A 25,193-nucleotide genomic window follows, 5' to 3' on the forward strand; every position below is an offset into this window, starting at 1 on the left:
CTGTGGAGTTCCTCCAGACCCTTCATTGGAGCTGCCAGCTTCACAGCCTGTCCTATAAATTTTGGATCTTCCATTTCCATGGTTGCATGAGACATCTTTATAAATCTCATACTTACAGATCTCTCCTATTGGTTCTATTTCTCTAGAGAACCCTAACACAGCTTGGTACCAGGAGTGGTTCTTCAGAAAAAGAATCTTAAAAATGGGTTTTTACAATTGGTTTTTTACTCTGACTAGACTCAGAGGCACTAATGACTCTGTTTCCAATAACCAAGATGGCACTGACAGTCCATGGCGTGAGTTGGCAAAGAGATACTTAAAATATCATCATCAAATTCTGCTAATTGTACACTTATACAAGGCAAGGTTCTGGGTGATACTGTTTTTAACATCTTTATGGAGTTTTGTGGAATTAAGAGGTATAATGATGTTTGATGGTTGTTGTTAGATATGCTGGATACAGTAATAAGGTAAAGGGATGAGCTGAAGCCTTCAAATTTTCACCTTAAGTGCCTTATGAATGATGTAAAAGTTTCCATGTGTGCCCTGAAAGAAAATCTTATTTCCTGTGGTTGCAGACTTGAGATGTCTGAAAACCAGACATAAAGCCTCATTGTGTGAGTAGCAGATTTACAAAGTAAACTAAAACCTCAACCTTGCAGGGTATCTGCTGTTAAAGTAAGGGCTTTGATTGGAAAAGAATGGGATCCTGAAACATGGGATGGTGATAACATGGCTTGATAATGATGGTGATGGGAGATGGGATCCCTGGAATCTGCTGAGCCTCTGCTAGATAGACCTAGACTTGCCTTGTAATAGACTTGCCTTGAGGAAATAGCTTCCCAGCCTCCAGTCTGCCCAGAGGAATCTGCCATCCAACCTCCACCTAACAAGATTAACCCTTCAGTGCCTGCTAACCCTGTAACCACCTCCCCTGGGGAAATAGCTCTCACTCTTCTGTCTGGAGCAACTAGTCCTGTTTCACTAGATGAAACTGCAATGGAATGCCCTGAGGTAATTGGCTTGAAAGACACTTCTATTTCTTTTCATGATCCATCCCTATCACCCTCTTTTCTTCAAGACCTATAACTAAAGTCCCAAAAGACCTTGAAAGGTGAGGTACAAAGTGTGACCCATGAGTAGGCACACTATACTCCAAAAGAACTGCATGAATTTTCCAATCTATATAGACAGAAATCAGGGGAATATGTGTGGGAATGGATATTAAGGGTATGGGATAATGGCAGAAGGAAAATAAAGTTGGATCAAGCTGAATTTATTGACAAGGGCTCACTAAGCAGAGATTCCACATTCAACATTGTAGCTCAAGGGGTCAGAAAGGGCATTAACAGTTTGTTTGGATGGTTGGCTGAAACATGGATTAAAAGGTGGCTGACATTACCTGAGGTCGAAATGCAAGAACTGACAGAATTGCCCTGGTATAATGTAGGTGAGGGGATCCAGAGACTTAGAGAGTAGATTTATCATGGAAGACCTGCTCTCACACCCCAGGAATGTCCAGAGGACACACCTTTCAAGAGAACCCTGAGAAATAAATTTTGTGAGATAGCTCCATCATCCCTGAAGAGCTCTGTAGTCGCCCTTCTCTGTAGGTTAGATATTACCATGGGAACTGCTGTCACTGAGTTAGAATCCTTAAACACGATGGGGATGATTGGATCCCGAGTTGGCGGAAGCCATGTGGTGACAATTAATCACCATAGACAAGGTGAGTGTTGCCACCATAATGGACAGTAGCCTCAAAGCAGTCAAAATAATCTGAGTTGTGGCATTAGCAAGTAGATCACGGGGTACCTAGAAGTAAAAACATAGGCTGTCTACTAAATTCTTGTTTGAACTGTATGGGCAGAAGAATTCTAGGTCAAGTGAACAGAAGTCTAACTTGAATTACAAAGACAGAGTCACTGCCCCTTAATCAATTCCCAGACTTGAGACAGTTTACAGACCCAGGGCCCCTTGAATGAGGGGAGGACCGGGTACCCTTGGGGAAGGACCCGTTTACACTGCCCAAAATTTACATGGTTAACCTTTCACCCAGCCTACCCCAAGGAGACCTATGGCCTTTTACCAGGGTGACTGTGCATTGCGAAAAAGGAAATGATCAGATATTTGGGGGATTATTAGACACTGGCTCAGAAGTAACACTAATTCCAGGAGACCCAAAACATCACTCAGGCCTACCAGTCAGAGTAGGGTCTTATGGAGGTCAGGTGATCAATACATTTTAGCTCAGGTCATCTCAGTCAGTCCCGTAGGTCCCCGGACCCATTCTGTAGTCATTTCCCCAGTTCCAAAATACATAACTGGAATCGACATACTCAGCAACTGACAGCTTCCCCACATTGGTTCTCTGACTCGTGGAGTGAGGGCTATTATGGTAGGAAGGGCCAAGTGAAAGCCACTAGAACTGCCCCTACCTAGCAAAATAGTGAAAAAGAAGCAATACAGTATTCCTGGAGGAACTTCAGAGATTGTTTCTGCTGTGCCAGTCGTCACTTTTCCTCATGTAAAAAGTCCTCTTCCAGTGTTGCTCATGCCATTCAGCTACACCATCCATTCCCATTCCCAGTTGCCACCCCGGTCACCCCCCATCATTTACAGAGGTTTTCAGCTCATTGTTTAGTACCATTTTCTACCCATTGGCACTTTCTATCCATATTCAGTGCCCACACAGATAATTCATTCAAATATATAACCTCTTACAATTCATTACACCTTGAGAATTAATTCCCCAAACTGGACCATTTCTTTAAACTTTCAGATACTTCACTTGCTGATCATAAATTACTTCCATTCCAGTTTATTTGCTTTAGTATCCCTGTACTGTAATTTATTGCTGTTTTTGTGATTTCAAATTCATTGATCCAATCACTTTCTCATTTTTCATTAGCTTTCTATCTTCCCCTTCAACTCAGCTTAGATTCATTTGACCTACACAGTGATTTTCAACTGTATAACAGAATCACTTGGGGAAACTTAAAAAAATAGCAATGCCCAGACCTCATTAAATCAGGATTTTTGAAAATGTCCCAGGTAATTCTAATGTGTAGCCAGAATTGAGAAACACTTTTCTATGATTATAGTCTCTCTGCTGCAAATCCAGTTAATTCTCTAACTTTTGTTTTCCCTTCTTTCATATCTATCTGCAATATATCAATGCTGGCAAAGTCCAAATATTTTGCCTAAGTTTCTCCTCTAAATATACTTTTGGAGCTAGACTATTTTCACCTTAAATTTGTGATCATAAACATCAAGTTGGCATTTAGTTCAAGCGGCCATCCTCCTATATTTTCTGAGTACACTTTATTTCCCATTCTCTGAGATGCCTTCTCTTCTTTTCCCCACTTCATTTTCAAGTTATGACCTTGTCTCAAAAAGAAGTGATCAAATGAGAATTCTCTTAGTAAATCTACAAACAAACCTACATCTTCTCTATTTTCCCTTCTTCCCTCCTGACTATAACAGAAGTGGCTCTACTTCTAGAAAGGGCCCTTTGCACTCTGATTGTAGATCCTCTTGCCTTCTCAAAGACCTAGCTCCTTGCATCATCTCATCTCTGCTGAATCACCAGTCTCCCTTATCCTGTTTGCTGTTTATCTATAAACACATAACATGATCTTGTATCTCACATCTTAGTCCCACTGCCTTGCCTTGACCCTACATTGTCCTCTAGTTACTGTACCATTTTTCCGCACCCTTCCATGGAAAAATATGTTGATGGAATTATCTACCCTAGATGTCTCATCTGCCTAAACTTCAAAAAGAAGAACTGTTATAAGGATGCAGGGGTAACTCATGGGCAGAGATATAGCTTTCTGAGGGCAGTAGTATAGTTGAGCCTGGAAGTCTGGGACCTGGAAATTCAAAGGCCATTGGAACTAAGCAAAGAGACAGCTAAACAGGACCCGCCTGGGGTCAGACCAAGTCTCCAAGATGACTCAGAAACTACCCCTGCAGAGAAGTCCAATTTTTTTTTTTTTTTTTTTTTTTTTTTTTTTTTATACATGGGCAGGCACCGGGAAACAAACCCGGGTCCTCTGGCATGGCAGGCAAGTGTTCTTGCCTGCTGAGCCACCGTGGCCGCCCAGAGAAGTCCAATTTAATTGGAACAGAATGTGGAGCAATTTATGCTCCAGAACATTGTCTAAAACAACAGAGCAATCAGCTAGTAATTACTGGATGCTAACAGCTGGGTATGATACTAATAGAGGCAGACCAGCTAGCAGCTTAACTGGGAAATCAGAGAAAAAAACAGTCAAAGAGAGCCTAACTAACACATTTAGTCCAGAGTGGTAATTATTATTTCTGGATTTCGAGAGGCTGTTTTACATATAAAACAGATTTAGAGATAAGAACGAAGCTGATCACATTGCAGATACTGTGTCAATGTACAGAGACTCCCAAATCAATAGGCCATGCCCTTGATCTTGAGGCTCACTCTTGTGAAGCTTATTTAGGTAGTGGAGAAGCTTAGTCTACCTATAGTCATGCCTAAGAGTTACTTCTGGAGGACCTCTTTTGTTGCTCAGATGTGGCCTCTGAGCCCACTCTCTCTAAGCCCAACTCTGCAAGTGAAATCATTCCCCTTCCCACTGTGTGCAACATGACATCCAGGGGTGAAAGTCTCCCTGGCAACATGAGCGATGACTCCCAGGGATGAATCTGGCTCTGGCACTGTAGGATGAACAATTCCATCCTGACCAAAAGGGGGGAAATAAGTGTAACTAATAAAGTATCAGTGGCAGAGATAGTTCAAATACAGCTGAGAGGCTACTCTGGAGGTTGCTCTTATGCAAGCTTCAGTTAGACGTTGCTACCTATCATAACCTACCCAACCCCAACCAGGACCATCCCAGTCAATCCTAAAGAACAGCTAGGGCATATATAAGATTCCACATGGTTTCCATATACTTTCCAGAAATCTACAACCTCCAGATGGGTCCCTGGACCAGATAAGTCCTGAAACCTAGAGGGCCCAGCCTTCTAGTTCCATCTCCCTACCCCATACTAGTGACAGACCCTTCCAACAGGAAAAAGTTAGAATGGCCATAGTCCAAACACCCCTAAAGAGAGGGATAGAAAGATCAAAAGGTGATGGTGGAGTTATACAGAGAAGATAGGATTGGACAAATAAATATGATTGCTGAATCATTAAACTGATATCTCTTTTAGTCTCCAGTACCTTACGGCATCTAGAAGTAAAAACCTAAAATTGTAGAATTACAACCCATGTCAAACCTTGAAATATGTTCTACAACTAATTGTGGTGCTGTGCTTTGAAATTTATTGCTGTTTTGTATATATGTTATTTTTCACAAAAAAAGAAAGGAAAAAAATTGATTGTGGTGATAAAAAATATTTAAGCCTTCTAGCCTCTTATATTCTGGAGCAGCTAGAAGGAAAAATCTGAGAGGATTGTATGGTAGCCATGACAAACTCTGGGATCTGTCCTATAACTACTTGTTGAAGAGTGCTTTGAAACTATTGCTTTTTTATTTCTTTGCTTTGTATATGTTATACCATACAATAAAAAAGTTAAAAAAAAAAAAAAAGAAGAAGAAAAAGAAAGAGAGCTTAGCTAAAGCCACTATCATCCCTGGGGAAGATGGGATGTCAGGGTGATTGTGCACTTAACCAAAGCTATGCTTTCTGAGAAACAGCATCAGAGGCTGCATACTGTGGTGGAAAGTGACCTCACTGAAATAATCCAAGTCACTAAACAAATAGACAAGCAAACAATGACAAGCCTGGGACAGGGATCAGTATCCAGAGTTGGTATAGTGTATTATCTACAGATATTAAAGTTTCAATTAATATTTTCAATGAAAATTATAAGATATGTAAATATGATCCATGCATAGGAAAAAAAATATCAAGCAATAGAAATTGCCTCTGAAAGGGCCTGGATGTCAGACTTAGCAGATTTGGCTATTCTGGACATTTCATATAAATGGAATCATACAATATATGGCCTTCTGTGTCTGGCTTATTTTCACTTAGCATAATGTTTTCAAAGTTCTTCCACAATGTTTTCAAGGTCCTTCCATGTCATAGCATGTATTCCTATTATATTACCTTTTATGGGTGAAGACAATTCCAAAGTACAGATATACCACATTTTATTTATCCATTCCTCAGTTTATGAACATTTGGGCTGTTTCCACTTTCTGGCTGTTTTGAAACATGACACTATGAACATTCATGTATAACTTTTTCCATGAACATATGTTCTCTTGGGTACATACCTGGGGATGGAATGCTGGGTCATATAATAACTCCATGTTTAATGTTTTGAGGAACTACCAAACTGTTTTCCAAAGTGGCTGTACTATTTTTCATTCCCACCAGCAATTTCACTACAGCAATTCAAATTTTTCTATATCTTTGCCAATACTAGTTATTGTCCATCTTTTTTATTATATCCATTTTAGGTTGTAGCTTCTTATTGTGGTTTTGATTCATATTTCCTTAATGATAAATTATGTTGAGCATCTTTTCATATGCTTATTGGTCATTTTTATGTCCTCCTTGAAGAAATATCTATTCAAATCCTTTGATCATTCTAAAAATCACATTGTCTTTTCATTGTTGAGTTATAAGGGTCTTTAATATATTGTAAATACTAGATCCTTATCAGATATATGGTTCCCACATTTTATCCCATTCTGTGGGTTGTCTTTTCAGTTATTGATCATATCCTTTGGCAAACAAACTTTTAAAATTTCATGAAGTACAACGTATCTATTTTATTTCATTAATTGCTTCTGGTCTCATATTTAAGGAACTGTTGCCTAATCCCAGGTCCAAAGATATACACATATTTTCTTCTTAGAGTTTCATAGTATTAGCTCTTACATTTATGTCTTTGAATCATTTTGATTAATATTTTTGTATATGGTATGAAGTAGGGGTCCAAATTCATTCTTATGCATATGGCTGTCCAGTCATTCCATCACCATTTTCTGAAGTCTATACTTTCTTCCATTGAATTGTCATGGCACACTAGTCAAAAATCAATTGCCTAATACAAGCCTTGTCAAAAATAAGATTAAGTGCTGATTTCTCATTTGAAACCATGGAGGTAAGAAGGCAGTAGGGAGACAGTGGTGGAGCAAGATGGTAGCATAGTGAAGTGAGGAATTTACTTCATCTACCAGGGCAGCTACTAAATAGCCAGGAACTGTCTGGAATAACTGTTTGGGGGACTCCAGTGACCAGCATACATTGTACATCAGTCTGGAACAGGTGGAATGGCTGAGATCTCATGCAGAACTGTAAGTCTCCCAAGAAGCAGAGGCCAGGACCCCTCCCTGATGGGCATAGCAGGCTGGTTCCCAAGGGAGAAAGAAACAGATTCTACTAGTAGAAAGGAAATTACCTCAACCATGCTCCAACTGCTGAATTAATTAACAAATCTGGACTGCTGAAAACAGGTCCTGAGCACAGATAAACCTGGAGTAAGCACTAAAGGAATCAGGAATTTTCACCCCATCAGAGAGAGGGTGGGGCTGATGGAAAACAACAACAATAACAACAGAGGCTTTTTAGTTGGATAGCACAAAATACTGGAAAAGGTTTCTGAACCCCAAGAAAAAGGGGGCACTTAGAGCCTGGGGACACAGAGCTGTGTATCTACTCCAGCTCTTGATTGGCAAACCTGGGATGCTGAGGTTCGGCTCTGAAAAGGCTTATTTCCTGCTCTCTCTCTCTCTTTTTTTTTTAATTTCTTAACAGCTCATTAGATAGAACTGGGAGCACTCTCAGGCTTCAGCATTGCCCCAGGCAAGGACGGAATTAAGGCATGTCTGAGAGACAAACTAGTCAGGTGAATGGGGATATTTCCCTAAAGGGATTATCTTCCCTAAGTAAAGGGGGGTGAGGCCCAGCTAAAGTGGTGGCCCTCCTTCAGGGAATTCAGGGCTGGAAAACAGAAGCAACCTAAGCCCACCCTCTACCTCACCCTCTGTCTCAAACACGTCCCTGACAGGGACAGGGTCAGCTGAGAATCAAAGGTACCCATCACTTTACCCTCGTGGGAAGCTGTGAGCTGACAAGTGCCATATGTTAGGCAGGACAGGAAAAACACAGAGTCTAGAGGCTTCATAGGAAAGTCTGACAACCTGCTGCTCATCCTCAAGGAAACCTGATATCAGATATTCTCTCCTCCTGAGAAGTGGGCCTGTCTGGTCTGGAAAAATCTGACTGGGGTCAATCATATCTGAGGAGACCCTCCTCCAAAAAAGGGTTCCATATAGGCAGGACAAGAACAAGAAAAACAAGACCTGAAAATTCTAATCAGTTAAACAGAAACTATGCTAAAGGTCTAGAATAAGAAAAATGTCCCAATTAAAACAAGTCTATAGAAATGTCCAATCAAAGGCATCCAGGGAAAGATACCTTGGTTCAAGAAGGCTGATGACGTTCAATGTTTCTCTCTCAGCTGGCAGGGCACATGGTGAACATGGTGGCATCTGCTGGCTTTCTCTTAGCTCTACCAAAAGGGACTCTCTCCAAAATGTTTCCTCTTTTAAAGGATTCCAGTAAGCAACTCCACCTTCAGTGGGTGGAGACACACCTCCATGCAAATCATCTAATCAATGTTACCACCCACAATTGGGTGGGTCACATCTTCATGGAAACAATCAAAATGCTCCCACCCAACAATACTGAATGAGGATTAAAGGGCATGGCTTCTCTGGGGTCCACCACAGATTCAAACCAGCACACAAGGGACCAGCAAATACCAGCCACATAACTTCTCAGCTGACAGAGGTGTTCCAGAACCATCAGTCTTCCTTGAATTAAGGTTTCTTTACCTGGATGCCTTAGTTTGGACATTGTTATAGACTTAGAACTGTAAATTTGCAACTTATAAAATTCCCTTTTTAAAAGCCATTCCTTTCCTGGTATATTGCATTCTGGCAACATTTAACAAACTAATACACAGCCAATATAGTTTGCTCCTCCAAATAAATGAGATCTGTTCTAGTTTGCTAGCTGCCATAGTGCAATATACCAGAAATGGAATGGCTTTTTAAAAAGGGAATTTAATAAGTTGCTAGTTTACAGTTCTAAGGCCAAGAAAATGTCCCAATTAAAACAAGTCTATAGAAATGTCCAATCAAAGGCATCCAGGGAAAGATACCTTGATTCGAGAAGGCCAATGAAGTTCAGGGTTTCTCTCTCAAGTGAAAAGGCACATGGCAAACACAGTCAGCATTTCTCTCTCAGCTAGAAGGGCACATGGCAAACATGGCGTCATCTACTAGCTTTCTCTCCTGGCTTCCTGTTTCATGAAGTTCCCAGGGAGGCGTTTTCCTTCTGCATCTCCAGAGGTCGCTGGCTGGTGGACTCTGCTTCTGTGGCTATGTCATTCTTTTCTGCTCTCTCTGAATCTTTCTCATTCTCCAAAATGTTTCCTCTTTTATAGGATTCCAGTAAACTAATCAAGACCCACCTAAATGGCTGGAGACACATATCTATCTAATCAAGTTTAATATCCACATTGATTGAGCCACGTTTCCATGGAGATGATCTAATTACTGTTTCAAACATACAGTACTGAATAGGGATTACAAGAAATGGCTGCCTTTACAGAATGCGATTAGTATTAAAACATGGCTTTTCTAGGTTACATACATCCTTTCAAACTGGCACATTCTACCCTTTGGACCCTAAAAAAGATGTTTTTTCCCCATATACAAAATACAATAATTCCATCACAATATCAGAAATCCTTAAACCATTTCAGTAGCAATATAAATGAAACACAAAGATAGAAATTGTACTAACTCCTATCAAACTTAGTTACAGGCATGGTCTGTTCTAAGCCAAAATTTATCCTCTGGCTCTGGACCTGTGTAACTCAAAACAAGTTATTTGTTGCCAACATACAAAGGAGGTACATTCATAGGATACATACAACCATTTCCATAGGGAAGAAGGAACCCAGGGGTCACCGGACCCATACAGTTTCAAAAACCCATAAGGCAAAGTCCATTAGATTTCAAAGTCTGAGAGTCATTTATCTTCGGGGCTTTAGAAAGCAGCAATCCCACCCTTTCCAAAGGCCTAAGCAGAGGTCTGCCTCTCTCCGAAAGCAAAATGGGGGACATTAGGAAGACTTACCTTTTATTTGGCTCCACCCTCTCCAAGGATCGGGGCTGCACCAGGCTGTGTCATCTCTGGGATACATGCTCAACCCCTCCATGTGGCGGCAGCCAGGATCTCCCCAAACCCCAAGGAATGTGCTTCACCCTCTCCATGGCCTGAGGAGGAATAACTCTTCCACTGCAATGAGGTGGAAGGCCCATACTTTTCCTTTGGGGAAAACTCACCCTCTCCACGTGCTTGGGTGGGTCTGCTCTCCTGGCCTGAGTCTTCTTGACTTCAGACCCTAGCCTCCATAGCTTTTCCTCTGAAGTTATTTTTCCTCCAAATGTGTCCCTTCTCTGTCCCTCTCAGTCCCAACTGGCAGTGATTCTCTTTATACAGATCCCGCAATACTCTCACTGGCTTTCTATGCAGTAGCCTCAGATCACACCCATCAGACATAAGGAGTTTCCACAAATCCTTCCTGGGCAACTCCATATGCAACTCTGGCTTTCTCTGAAGTGGCTGACTGGTTCCACATTTGGTTGAATCCTCATGTACTCTTTAGGGTGTACCATCCTGAAAGCCCAGAATTTTTCAGAACATCAATTTCTGTTTCTCTATACCCAAGAGTTCAGTTCTCAGCTTATCTCTTTCCTGTCGCATTTCATTATAAGCTGCAAGCAGAAACCAGGCTGCGCTTTCCATATTTAATTTGGAAATCTCTTCTACTAAATATCCAAGTTCATGACTTTTAAAAATCTGTCTTCCAGCCTGTGCTGGTTTGAAAGGAAGTATGCCCCCTAAGAAAAGCCATGTTTTGATATAAATCCCATTTCTAAAAGGTAGAATAATCCTTATTCAATACTGTATATTTGAAACTGTAATGAGATCATCTCCCTGGTTGATGTGATTTAGTTAAGAATGGTTGTTAAACTGGATTAGGGGATGACATGTCTCCACCCATTTGAGTGGGTCTTGATTAGTTTCTGAAGTCCTATAAAAGGAGAATGAGAGACTCAGAGAGAGCAGAGAATGCTGCAGCACCACAATGCAGAGTCCACGAGCCAGCAACCTTTGGAGTTGAAGAAGGAAAGTGCCTCCCGGGGAGCTTAATGAAATAGGAAGCCAGGAGAGAAACTAGCAGATGATGCTGTATTTGCCATGTGCCCTTCCAGATGAGAGAGGAACCCTGGCCGTGTTCACCATGTGCCTTTCCAGATGAGAGAGAAACCCTGAACTTCATCGGCCTTCTTGAACCAAGGTATCTTTCCCTGGATGCCTTTGATTGGACATTACTATAGACTTGTTGTAATGGGGACATTTTCTCGGCCTTAGAACTGTAAGCTAGCAACTCATTAAATTTCCCTTTTAAAAAGCCATTCCGTTTCTGGTATATTGCATTCCAGCAGCTAGCAAACTAGAACACAGCCAAAGCCACTAGTCAATTTTGCCAGATTATCTGCTATTTTAAAACAAGGATTGCCTTCCTTCTAGTTTGTAATAAGACATGTCTCTTTTCTGTCTAAGGCCTTATCAACAGTATCTTTAGAGTCCACATTTCTACCAACAGTCTCTTCAAAGCATTCTAGGCCTTCTCTATCAAGCTCCTCACAACTCCTCCAAAATCTTCCCCTGTCCCAACATGTTTGGTATTTGCAAACCGCAGCAGCACCCCACTCTCTGGTACCAAAATCTGTTCTAGTGTGCTCACTGCCGGAATGCAATATACCAAAAACAGAATGGCTTTTTAACAGGGGAATTTAATAAGTTGCTAGTTTACAGTTACAAGGCCAAGAAAATATCCGATTTAAAACAAGTCTATAGAACTATCCAATCAAAGGCATCCAGGGAAAGATACCTTTGTTCAAGAAGGCCGATGAAGTTTCCCTCTCAAGTGAGAAGGCACATGGCAAAGACAGGGTTTCTCTCTTGGCTGGAAGGGCACAAAGGTGCTGGCTGGTAGACTCTCTGCTTCTCATGGCTATGTCATTCTTTTCTGCTCTCTCTAAATCTTTCTCGTCCTCCAAAATGTTTCTTCTCTTGTAGGATTCCAGTAAACTAATCAAGGCCCACCCAAATAGCTGGAGACACATCTCTATCTAATCAAGTTTAATATCCACATTGATTGAGTCACATTTCCATGGAGATGATCTAATTACTGTTTCAAACATACAGTACTGAATAGGGATTAGAAGAAATGGCTGCCTTTACAGAATGGGATTAGTATTAAAACATGCTTTTCTAGGGTACATACATCCTTTCACACTGGCACAAGATCATAATATAAGCACAGTTATTCAAAATTTCAATTATAAGCAGAGTCTCATGTTATCAAAACTATATAATTATAAGCAAATAAAGTCTGTTTTCTGATTTTTGTTTGTTTGCTTTCTTGCTTTTATCTATTGCTTTATTTATGGCATTCGAAGATAGTTAAAACCCATCCGTTCCTGGAGAAGAGATGACCATCCACCAGCTTCATGGATTTAGATGTGAACAACATCAGTCAGTTACTCTTCTACAATCTTGCTTTTTTTTTTATTAATTAAAAAAAGAATTAACAAAACAATTAGAAATCATTCCATTCTACATGTACAATCAGTAATTCTTAATAACATCACATAGTTGCATACTCATCATTTCTTAGTACAATTGCATCGATTTAGAAAAAGAAATAAACAGACAACAGAATAAGAATTAAAACAATAATAGAAAGAAAAAAAAAAAACCCTATACCTCACATGCAGCTTCATTCAGTGTTTTAACATAATTGCATTACAATTGGGTAGTATTGTGCTGTCCATTTCTGAGTTTTTATATCCAGTCCCGTTGTACAGTCTGTATCCCTTCAGCTCCAATTACCCCTTCTCTCTTTTTTTTTTTTTAATTAACGGAAAAAAAGAAATTAACCCAACATTTAGAAATCATACCATTCTACATATGCAATCAGTAATTCTTAACATCCTCACATAGATGCATGATCATCATTTCTTAGTACATTTGCATCGGTTTAGAAGAACTAGCAACATAACCGAAAAAGATATAGAATGTTAATATAGAGAAAAAAAATAAAAGTAATAATAGTAAAATCAAAACAAAACAAAACAAAAACCTATAGCTCAGATGCAGCTTCATTCAGTGTTTTAACATGATTACTTTACAATTAGGTATTATTGTGCTGTCCATTTTTGAGTTTTTGTATCTAGTCCTGTTACACCTTCTGTATCCCTTCAACTCCAATTGCCCATTATCTTACCCTGTTTCTACCTCCTGCTGGACTCTGTTACCAATGACATATTCCAAATTTATTCTCGAATGTCTGTTCACATCAGTGGGACCATACAGTATTTGTCCTTTAGTTTTTGGCTAGACTCACTCAGCATAATGTTCTCTAGGTCCATCCATGTTATTACGTGCTTCATAAGTTTATCCTGTCTTAAAGCTGCATAGTATTCCCTCGTATGTATATACCACAGTTTGTTTAGCCACTCTTCTGTTGATGGACATTTTGGCTGTTTCCATCTCTTTGCAATTGTAAATAACGCTGCTATAAACATTGGTGTGCAAATGTCTGTTTGTGTCTTTGCCCTTAAGTCCTTTGAGTAGATTCCCAGCAATGGTATTGCTGGGTCGTATGGCAATTCTATATTCAGCTTTTTGAGGAACCGCCAAACTGCCTTCCACAGTGGTTGCACCATTTGACATTCCCACCAACAGTGGATAAGTGTGCCTCTTTCTCTGCATCCTCTCCAGCACTTGTCATTTTCTGTTTGGTTGATAATGGCCATTCTGGTGGGTGTGAGATGATATCTCATTGTGGTTTTGATTTGCATTTCTCTAATGGCCAGGGACATTGAGCATCTCTTCATGTGCCTTTTGGCCATTTGTATTTCCTCTTCTGATAGGTGTCTGTTCAAGTCTTTTTCCCATTTTGTAATTGGGTTGGCTGTCTTTTTGTTGTTGAGTTGAACAATCTCTTTATAAATTCTGGATACTAGACCTTTATCTGATATGTCATTTCCAAATATTGTCTCCCATTGTGTAGGCTGTCTTTCTACTTTCTTGATGAAGTTCTTTGATGCACAAAAGTGTTTTATTTTGAGGAGCTCCCATTTATTTATTTATTTCCTTCTTCAGTGTTCTTGCTTTAGGTTTATGGTCCATAAAACCGCCTTCAGTTGTAAGATCCATAAGATATCTCCCAACATTTTCCTCTAACTGTTTTATGGTCTTAGACCTAATGTTTAGATCTTTGATCCATTTTGAGTTAACTTTTGTATAGGGTGTGAGAGATGGGTCTTCTTTCATTCTTTTGCATATGGATATCCAGTTCTCTAAGCACCATTTATTGAAGAGACTGTTCTGTCCCAGGTGAGTTGGCTTGACTGCCTTATCAAAGATCAAATGTCCATAGATGAGAGGGTCTATATCTGAGCACTCTATTCGATTCCATTGGTCGATATATCTATCTTTATGCCAATACCATGCTGTTTTGACCACTGTGGCTTCATAATATGCCTTAAAGTCAGGCAGCGCGAGACCTCCAGCTTCAGTTTTTTTCCTCAAGATGTTTTTAGCAATTTGGGGCACCCCACCCTTCCAGATAAATTTGCTTATTGGTTTTTCTATTTCTGAAAAATAAGTTGTTGGGATTTTGATTGGTATTGCATTGAATCTGTAAATCAATTTAGGTAGGATTGACATCTTAACTATATTTAGTCTTCCAATCCATGAACACGGTATGCCCTTCCATCTATTTAGGTCTTCTGTGATTTCTTTTAACAGTTTTTTGTAGTTTTCTTTATATAGGTTTTTTGTCTCTTTGGTTAAATTTATTCCTAAGTATTTTATTCTTTTAGTTGCAATTGTAAATGGGATTCGTTTCTTGATTTCCCCCTCAGCTTGTTCATTACTAGTGTATAGAAATGCTACAGATTTTTGAATGTTGATCTTGTAACCTGCTACTTTGCTGTACTCATTTATTAGCTCTAGTAGTTTTGTTGTGGATTTTTCCGGGTTTTCGACGTATAGTATCATATCGTCTGCAAACAGTGATAGTTTTACTTCTTCCTTTCCAATTTTGATGCCTTGTATTTCTTTTTCTTGTCTAATTGCTCTGGCTAGAACCTCCAACACAATGTTGAATAATAGTGGTGATAGTGGACATCCTTGTCTTGTTCCTGATCTTAGGGGGAAAGTTTTCCATTTTTCCCCATTGAGGATGATATTAGCTGTGGGTTTTTCATATATTCCCTCTATCATTTTAAGGAAGTTCCCTTGTATTCCTATCTTTTGAAGTGTTTTCAACAGGAAAGGATGTTGAATCTTGTCAAATGCCTTCTCTGCATCAGTTGAGATGATCATGTGATTTTTCTGCTTTGATTTGTTGATATGGTGTATTGCATTAATTGATTTTCTTATGTTGAACCATCCTTGCATACCTGGGATGAATCCTACTTGGTCATGATGTATAATTCTTTTACTGTGTTGTTGGATATGATTTGCTAGAATTTTATTGAGGATTTTTGCATCTATATTCATTAGAGAGATTGGTCTGTAGTTTTCTTTTTTTGTAATATCTTTGCCTGGTTTTGGTATGAGGGTGATGTTGGCTTCATAGAATGAATTAGGTAGTTTTCCCTCCAATTCGATTTTTTTGAAGAGTTTGAGGGATTGGTACTAATTCTTTCTGGAACGTTTGGTAGAATTCACATGTGAAGCCATCTGGTCCTGGACTTTTCTTTTTAGGAAGATTTTGAATGACTAATTCAATTTCTTTACTTGTGATTGGTTTGTTGAGGTCATCTATGTCTTCTTGAGTCAAAGTTGGTTGTTCATCTACAATCTTGCTTTGACTCACTCATTCACCTTCACCTTCCTCACACCACCAAACAACAAGACTGATTTCAGGCCCCCAAATCTCAAGATTGTAAGTCACCATTTTAAAAATTGCTTTGTTTTCTTATTTTATTTTGTTAGGTATTATTTTCATTAAAAATGTATCTTTAAAATATTATTTCATCTAATTACATTGTAATATATTTCACTACAGTATAGAAACAAATCATAATCTGTATTTAGTTCTGTACAGTACCATTGCATAATATACATAAGTAAACCCACTAATGAACTCATGGTTGGCTAACTGTTTCAGTTTGTTATAGTTGCCGGAATGCAATATACCAGAAATGGAACAGCTTCTATAAAGGGAATTTATTAAGTTGCAAGTTTACAGTTCTAAAGCCGTTAAAATGTCCTAACTAAGGCATCCAGAGAAAGATATCATGACCCAAGAAAACCAATGGGTCCAGAACACATCTGTCAGCTGGAAAGGCACATGGCTGGATCTGCTGGGGTCTCTGGTTTCTGATTTCAAACAGCTTCCCCAGGGGCATTTAGTTTCTGCATCTCCACAGGAGTCTGGGTCTCATATTGGCTCGGTCAGCTCTGAAGCTTTTTCCAAAATGATTCCTTCTTAAAGGACTCCAGTAAGTGATCAATCTTGAATGGGTGGAGACACATCTCCATGGAAAACACTTAATCAAAAGGTCCCACCCACAACTGGGTGGGTCACATCTCCATGGAAACAACTTAAAAAAAAAATTCCAACCCTGCCATATTGAATTAGGATTAAAGAACATGGCTTTTTTGGGATACATAACAGTTTCAAATCAGCAGAGTAACTAGGTAACTGATGCCTTAAATGCTTTATATTTTGCTCAGATGCTTGGCAGATTGTTCTGTTGGGGTTCAAATGTTTTAGTGATATTTAAGGAAAATAGGTGAAACTTTTGGAGGTGCTAGGGACATATTACTATTATCATTTAAAATAATAGGTTCTCACTATCTAAATCTATGCATGTTTTAAAATGCATTAAATTTGAATAACAAGGAATAACTCTCTCTCTGTCTCTCTCTTTCTCTGTTTCTCCATCTCCTAATACATATATTTCTCACTTACTTGCAAGAAGCAGTTCAGCTAGCTAAATACAAACTTCTTTGAAACAACTGGTCAGCCAGATAAGAACCGAAGTTGCTCAGTTTGTAAAAATTCAAGGAAAAGCTCTCATGTATGCTGCAACAAACTGCGAGAGAGGTTCAGTATGAATAAGCTTAGGTCATATGGCCTCCCCTTGACAGCACCAGGGTAGGAGAAAGAAAAATCTGGTGGGAAGATTCTACAGGTCCTTTTTCACCTTCTACAAGGGGATATAGGTGCCTGAATTTACTTATCCCACCAAAATTGCACATAATAGGAAATTAGGGTGCTTTCATGAAGGATGATTGGATGCCTGACAGCCAAAAAATTAGAGTCAATTATATCACCATGCAATCTCTATCACATTATTCCATTTATTTCCTTCACCAAAACCTGTAATTATTTTATCTACTTCTTTACTTGTTTATGGGTATCATTCCTACCAGAGCAGACAATAACATCTTCAAGCGCAGGGACCAGGAGTAGCTATACTAATATCCAACAAATTAGACTTCATATGTAAAACAGTCAAAAGAGACAAAGGAGGACACTATATATTGATAAAAGGAACAATTAAACAAGAAGACATAACAATCATAAATATTTATGCATCAAGCCAGAATGCTCCATAATACATGAGGCAAACACTGAAAACACTCACAAGAGAAACAGACACATCTACCATAATAGCTGGAGATTTCAATTCCCCACTCTCATTAATGGACAGAGGATCAATAAAGAAACAGAGAATTTGAATAATGCAATAAATGAGCTAAACTTAACAGACATTTATAGAACATTGCATCCCACAACAGCAGGATACAACTTTTCCTCAAGTGCTCATGGATCATTCTCAAGGATAGACCATATGCTGGGTCACAAAGCAAGTCTCAATAAATTAAAAAAGATTGAAATCACACAAAACACTTTCTCAGATCATAAAGGAATGAAGTTGGAAATTAATAACAGGCAGAGTGCCAGAAAGTTCACAAATAAATGGAGGTTCAGTAACACACTCTTAAACCACCAGTGGGTCAAGGAAAAAATTACAAGTGAAATCAGTAAATATCTTGAGGAAAATGAAAACATGACATATCAAAATTCATGGGATGCAGCAACAGCAGTGCTAAGAGGGAAATTTATTGCCCTAAATGCTTATATCAAAAAAGAAGAAAGGGCAAAAATTGGGGAATTCACTGTCCACTTGGAAGAAGTAGAGAAAGAACAGCAAACTAACCTCAAAGCAAGCAAAAGGAAATAATGAAGATTAGAGCAGAAATAAATGAAATTGAGAACAAGAAAACAATTGAGAAAATCAACAAAACCAGAAGTTGGTTCTATGAGAAAATCAATAGGATTGATGAACCCTTAGCAAGGTTGACAAAAAATAGAAGAGAGAGGATGCAATAAATAAAATCAGAAATGGAAGAGGAGACATAACCACTGACTCCACAGAAATAAAGGAAGTAATGAGAGGATACCATGAACAATTTTATGTTAATAAACTCGACAATGTAGATGAAATGACAGCTTTCTAGAAAGGCATGAACAACCAACACCGACTTGAGAAGAAATAGATGACCTCAACAAACCAACCAGTCACAAGTAAAGAAATTGAATCAGTCATTAAGAAGCTCCCGCAAAAGAAAAGTCCAGGACCAGATGGCTTCACATGTAATTTCTACCAAATATTCCAGAAAGAATTAGTACCAATCCTGCTCAATTTCTTCAAAAAAATTGAAGAGGAAGGAAAGCTACCTAACTCACTCTACAAAGCCAATATCACCCTCATACCAAAGCCAGATAAAGATATTACAAAAAAAGAAAACTACAGACCAATCTCTCTAATGAATATAGATGCAAAAATCCTCAACAAAATTCTAGCAAATAGAATCCAGCAGCACAATAAAAGAATTATACACCATGACCAAGTAGGATTCATCCCAGGTGTGCAAGGATGGTTCAACATAAGAAAATCAATTCATGTAATACACCATATCAACAAATCAAAGCAGAAAAACCACATGATCATCTCGATTGATGCAGAAAAGGCATTTAACAAAATTCAACATCCTTTCCTGTTGAAAACACTTCAAAGGAAAGGAATAGAAAGGAACTTCCTCAACATGATAAAGGGAATATATGAAAAACCCACAGCTAACATCATCCTCAATAGGGAAAAACTGAAAAGTTTCCCCCTAAGATCAGGAACAAAGGAAGGCTGTCCACTATCACCACTGTTATTCAACATTGTGTTGGAAGTTCTAGCCAGAGCAATTAGACAAGAAAAAGAAATACAAGCATCAGAATTAGAAAGGAAGAAGTAAAACTCTGACTGTTTGCAGATGATATGATACTATATGTTGAAAACCCCGAAAAATCCACAGCAAAACTACTAGAGCTAATAAATGAGTACAGCAAAGTGACAGGTTACAAGATCAACACTCAAAAATCTGTAGTTTTTCTATACACTAGTAATGTACAATCTGAAGGGGAAATCAAGAAAAAAAATCCGTTTAAATTGCAACCAAAAGAATAAAATATTTAGGAATAAACTTAACTAAAGAGACAAAAGACCTATACAGAGAATACTACAAGAAATTGTTTAAAGAAATCAGAAAAGACCTAAATAAATGGAAGGGCATATCGTGTTCATGGATTGGAAGACTAAATATAGTTAAGATGTTAATTCTACCTAAATTGATTTACAGAGTCAATGCAATACCAATTAAAATTCCAAAAACTTACTTTTCAAAAATAGAAAAACCAATAACCAAATTTATCTGGAAGGGCAGATATAGCTAAAAAGCATCCTGAGAAAGAAAAATGAGTTGGAGGTCTCATGCTACCTAACTTTAAAGCATATTATGAAGCTACAGTGGTCAAAACAGCATGGTACTGGCATAAAGATAGATATACTGACCAATGGAATTGAATAGAGTGTTCAGATATAGACCCTCTCATCTATGGACAATTGATCCTTGATAAGGCAGTCAAACCAACTCACCTGGGACAGAAGAGTCTCTTCAATAAATTGTGCCCAGAGAACTGGATATCCACATGCAAAAGAATAAAGAGGATCCATATCTCACACTCTATACAAAAATTAACTCAAAATGGATCAAAGACCTAAACATTAGAGCTAAGGCCATAAAACTGTTAGAAGAAAATGTAGGGAAATATCTTATAAATCTTATAATAGGAGGTGGTTTCCTAGACCTTACAAAGCATGAGCAATAAATAAATAAATAAATAAATAAATAAATAAATGGGAACCAAAGCACAAGCATTGGAGAAAGAAATGGGAGCTCCTCAAAATTAAACACTTTTGTGCATCAAAGAATTTCGCCAAGAAAGTAAAAAGACAGCCTACACAATGGGAGACAATATTTGGAAATAACATATCAGATAAAGGTCTAGTATCCAGAATAGATAAAGAGATTGTCCAACTCAACAACAAAAAGACAAGACACCCCAATTACAAAATGGGCAAAAGACTTGAACAGACACTTCTCAGAAGAGGAAATACAAATGGCCAAAAGGCTCATGAAAAGATGTGCAACTTCCCTGGCTATTAGGGAAATGCAAATCAAAACCACAATGAGATATCTTCTCACACCCATCAGAACGGCCATTATCAATAAAACAGAAAACGACAAGTGCTGGAGAGGATGTGGAGAAAGAGGCACTACTTATCCACTGTTAGTGGGAATGTCAAATGGTACAACTGTTGTGGAAGGCAGTTTGGTGGGTCCTCAGGAAGCTAAGTATAGAATTGCTATATGACTTGGCAATACCATCGCTAGGTATCTACACAGAGGACATGAGGGCAAGGACACAAACAGACATTTGCACATCAATGTTTATAGTAGTATTATTTACAATTGCAAAGTGATGGAAACAGCCAAAATGTCCATCAACAGACGAGTGGCTAAACAAGCTGTGGTATATACATATGATGGAATTTTATGTAGTTGTAAGACAGAATAAAGTTATGAACTATGTAACAATATTGATGAACCTTAAGGACATTATGCTGAGTGAGATTAGCCAAAAACAAAAGGACAAATACTGTATGGTCTCCCTGATGTGAACTGACATTAGGGAATAAACCTGGAGAATTTCATTGGTAACAGAGACCATCAGGAGATAGAAATAGGGCAAGATATTGGGTAATTGGAACTGAAGGGATAGAGATTGTGCAACAGGACTGATTGTAAAAACTCAGAAATGGATAGCACATACTATCTAACTGTAATACAATTATGTTAAAACACTGAATGAAGTTGAATGTGAGAATGATAGAGGGAGGAGGGCTGGGGGCACAAATGAAATCAGAAAGAAAGATAGACGATAAAGAATGAGATGGTATACTCTAGGAATGCCTAGAGTACATAATGATAGTGACTAAACATACAAATTTAAAAATGTTTTTGCATGAGGAAGGACAAAGTAATGTCATTACTGCAGGGTGTTGAAAATAGATGGTAATTAATATTTAAAAATTTTAACTTATGTGTGAGACTAAAGCAAAAAATGTTTATTTGGTACAAAATTTATATTTTGACCAGTGCATTTCCTAATATAACTTATGTGGACAGCTTAATTGAACACCACAGTACATGCAACCTTGAGTAGGGCATAAGATTTTGTAGGTTTGTCCAGAGTGATTTGAACAGTGAATAAAAAAGTATTTGCAAAGTCCCCTTGGGGGAATGGTGAGAAAGGGGGAAAATTCAACTTCCCCAAGTGGAGAATTCTTGATATCCTCACAAGCAGTGGGGACAACCAAAGCAATAGGCTGAGTCCCCAAGCTTGGGGTTTGTTCATATGAAACTCAACCCCAGAAAGGACAGGTCAAGCCTACTTAAAATTAGGCTTAAGAGTCACCCCCTAAGAGAACCTCTTTTGTTGCTCAGATGTGGCCTCTCTCTTCTCAGCCAACACAACAAGCAAACTCACCACCCTCACCCTGTCTACATGGGACATGACTCCCAGGATTGTGGATCTTCCTGGCAACATGGAACAGAAATCCTAGAATGTGCTGGGACTCAGCATCAAGGGATTGAGAAAACCTTCAAAAGGGGGAAGAGCGAAATGAGACAAAATTAAGTGTCAATAGCTGAGCGATTCCAGAGTCGAGAGGTTATCCTGAGGTTATTCTTACGCATTAAATAGATATCACCTTGTTAGTCAAGATGTAATGGAGAGGCTAGAGGGAAGTGCCTGAAAAAGTAGAGCTGTGTTCCAGTAGCCATGTTTCTTGAAGATGATTGTATAATGATATAGCTTTTACAACGTGACTGTGTGATTGTGAAAACCTTGTGTCTGATGCTCATTTTATCTACCTTATCAACAGACGAGTAAAACACATGGCATAAAAATAAACAATAGGGGGAACAAATGTTAAAATAAATTTAGTAGATTGAAATGCTAGTGATCAATGAAAGGGAGGAGTAAGGGGTATGGCATGTAGGAATTTTTTTCTGTTGTCTTTTTATTTCTCTTTCTGAATTGATGCAAATGTTCTAAGAAATTATCACAATGATAAATTACTGATTATTTATGTAGAGTGGAATGATCATGTGTTAAGAATGTGTCTGTTCTTATATTTTTTTAATTAAAAAAAAAACAGGGACCATGTCAATTTTATTTGGCACAGTGCTTGGTCCTCAATAAATATTTACCAAATGAATGAATAAATACTTGTCACCACTATCCACCCAGATATCACCATGACAGAAACCTCATATTAATCTCATCACCTCCTTTTCTTTGGACTGTCACATAAAATCAAGTCCTGTCACCTTTTCTTTCTAAATACAGTACTTCTCAATTCTGTCCCCTTCATCCCTTATAAATGTTCCCAAGAGGGTATCTCTCACTCAGACAAGTGCAAAAGTCTCCTTACTGGTCATCTTTCTTCTCTTCTTTTTTGCCTTAAACTCATCCTCTACTCTGCAATAGGATGGATCCAACGGCAGGGCAAATTTGCCAGCCATTATTCCCCAGCTTAAAACTCATTTCAAACTCCTTAAGGTAACATGCAATGACCTCAACATCCAGCCTCTGCAGTATCTACTCCAGCGCCACTCCCTATCACTTCCTTTCTTACCCAGTCTCTGCACACACAATTTTCTCACTTTCCCAACTCTGCTGAGCTATTCCATACTATGTCCAATTGTCCTTGCCAGTAACACATTTCTTCCCCTCCTTGTTTTAACTCAGCCCAGGTACCACCTCCTTAGGAAATCCTTGATCAACTACCTCAAATCCCACCACCACATCATTCTAAGGTGACAAGGCATGCTCTAATAGTTCCTTTCGCTTACCTCTGTCTTTGCACTCGTCTCTTTATATGTTTCTGTGTCTTTTTCCTTAAGGGCACGGGCTTTGGTTTACTCAACCAAGTAAGCTGGTGTATCGCCAAAACCTAGATCAGTGCCTGACATGTTGTAGGCAACCAATGATGCTTTTCGGATACATCTAAGAAAAAGCATTGCCTTCCTTGATTAAATAAAATCTGGAAACTTCAAGTTCAAAAAGCCTAGAAATGCGAGAGAGCGACCCAAGAAGAAGGAACCCCATAGCCCAGCAAATGCCCTTACCGCAGCGGTGGGAAAAGGCCTGTAGGGACGTTACCTAGCAACCATCGCCCAGCAGGAAGGCAGGAAAAGCAGAAAGCAAGCTACTCCGGGAGCAACCACAACCCCACACTCCGGGACATAATACAGTAAAGGCCTTGAGAGTCGCTTACCAAGACCACGCTTCCCGTGAGGCCCCGCGGTTTCAGAGCTATGTGGCTGCCGTAAAGCTGTTCATTCGGCACGACACTAGTCCAGCTCTGCTCCTCTGAGGTCGCGGCGAACGCTACCGCCTCCGCGGCCTGGGAATGCGAATCGTACTTCTCCCACCGCGCTCTGTCCGCGTTAGGGCGCTTTTCCTCTCCCGGGCCCTAGTCTCTTAGGTGTTCGGGGCGTCGGCATCCTCAGACCAGGCCGCGGGGGGAGGGGGCGGCCTGGAGGCAGTGGCGGGGTCAGCACGGGTCACCGAAAGCGGGGCCATGGAGCCCAGGGAATCGGGGAAGGTAGGACTGGAAGGGCCCTCCCTTTGATCCCTGATTTGAGCTCTTGTCGAGGCGGTGCCGGACAGGCGGAGGCCCCTCAGATGAGCCTTACAGGGAAGGAGTCGCCCGCCCGCACCCGCCTCTTTCTACTTCGTTGGCAGTGTTTAGGCCGGCGGGGAAGGGAAGTGCGGGCGCACGAACTCCGACTCTTGCGCGTCTTCCCGGCTCGCTTTTCATATCCACGGTACTCTAGCAAGTGGCCGCTCTGTTGATGCTGGGGTGGGTGACCCGCTAAAAATGTAATCATGCGCAAGTGCTTTCTGTTTCCTCCCACCACCGTTGGTGTTTTAAAGAGGTCCGGATTGTTTTAAGGCTTTGAGGCCGGATAGGATGCCAGCGGAATCTAAAGGGTGGGGGTCGACAGGAGTCAGGATAGGGGCTTGGACCTGCCTTGTCCCCTACCCAAGAAAGGGCTGAAAAGAAAAATGAGGACATCTGGCATGTTTGTGTGTGTGTACATGTGTGTTTTGCCAACTTCTTTTGCTAGCTTATCTTCTTCACGGAATAAATGGGCATTGCTAAGAAGCATATTCCATAAATTTGCTTTAAGCATTGGGAGAGAGATTGAGGAAAATTTGTGGGGAAAGTGCTTGCGGGTAGTGTTAAGTGGGTTTGACAGAACTGCTAGCACTCCAAGGCCCTGTCAGCCAACACCAGCGTGGTTGTAGGCACGTTGATGTGAAGACAGTGGCAGCCGTATGGGACTAAGATTTTTCTGGATCTGCCATCTAACACCTCTTTGCTGCCAGTTCTTGAGCAACTGTTTTTATTTTGCACAGAAGGAATTTCCTCAACAAAACGTTTTTGAGTGTTCATGGAGTCCCTACTTTTTTTTTTTTCATGGGTAGGCACCGGAAATCGGATCCGGGTCTATGGAATGGCAGGTGAGAATTCTGCCTGCTGAGCCGCTGTGGCCCGCCCGGAGTCCCTACTTTAAAAAGTTCGTTTAATAAACATTTGTGACCTGTAATT

The 25,193-nt window shown here is 39.6% G+C and overlaps 1 protein-coding gene and 1 long non-coding RNA gene across 7 annotated transcripts in view; one reads left to right on the forward strand and one right to left on the reverse strand.

Annotated features, from left to right (window-relative positions):
• Positions 1-725: 725 nt before the first annotated feature.
• On the reverse strand, positions 726-23,844 carry LOC143674158 (uncharacterized). The gene is made up of 4 exons (XR_013170921.1): positions 23,428-23,844; positions 8,050-10,692; positions 7,400-7,473; positions 726-1,815 (listed from the first exon to the last, which is right to left on the reverse strand). It is a non-coding gene; the product is annotated as an uncharacterized LOC143674158 (long non-coding RNA).
• The window catches only part of ZNF862 (zinc finger protein 862), a 38,295-nt gene continuing 36,933 nt past the window's right edge, over positions 23,832-25,193 (forward strand). For 2 of the 6 annotated variants that reach the window (XR_013170829.1, XM_077149291.1), the window contains exon 1: positions 23,834-24,182. Coding sequence is in view for 3 of the 6 variants with exons in the window: in XM_077149291.1 (XP_077005406.1) it covers positions 24,159-24,182 (24 nt within the window). In the remaining 3 variants the exon portion in view is untranslated. Of the gene's footprint in view, positions 25,162-25,193 lie in introns of all 6 variants that reach the window. The other 4 variants (XM_077149340.1, XM_077149305.1, XM_077149313.1 and 1 more) reach the window with 4 other exon arrangements.

Source organism: Tamandua tetradactyla, chromosome 1 (assembly GCF_023851605.1).
Source record: "Tamandua tetradactyla isolate mTamTet1 chromosome 1, mTamTet1.pri, whole genome shotgun sequence".
NCBI lineage: Eukaryota > Metazoa > Chordata > Mammalia > Pilosa > Myrmecophagidae > Tamandua > Tamandua tetradactyla.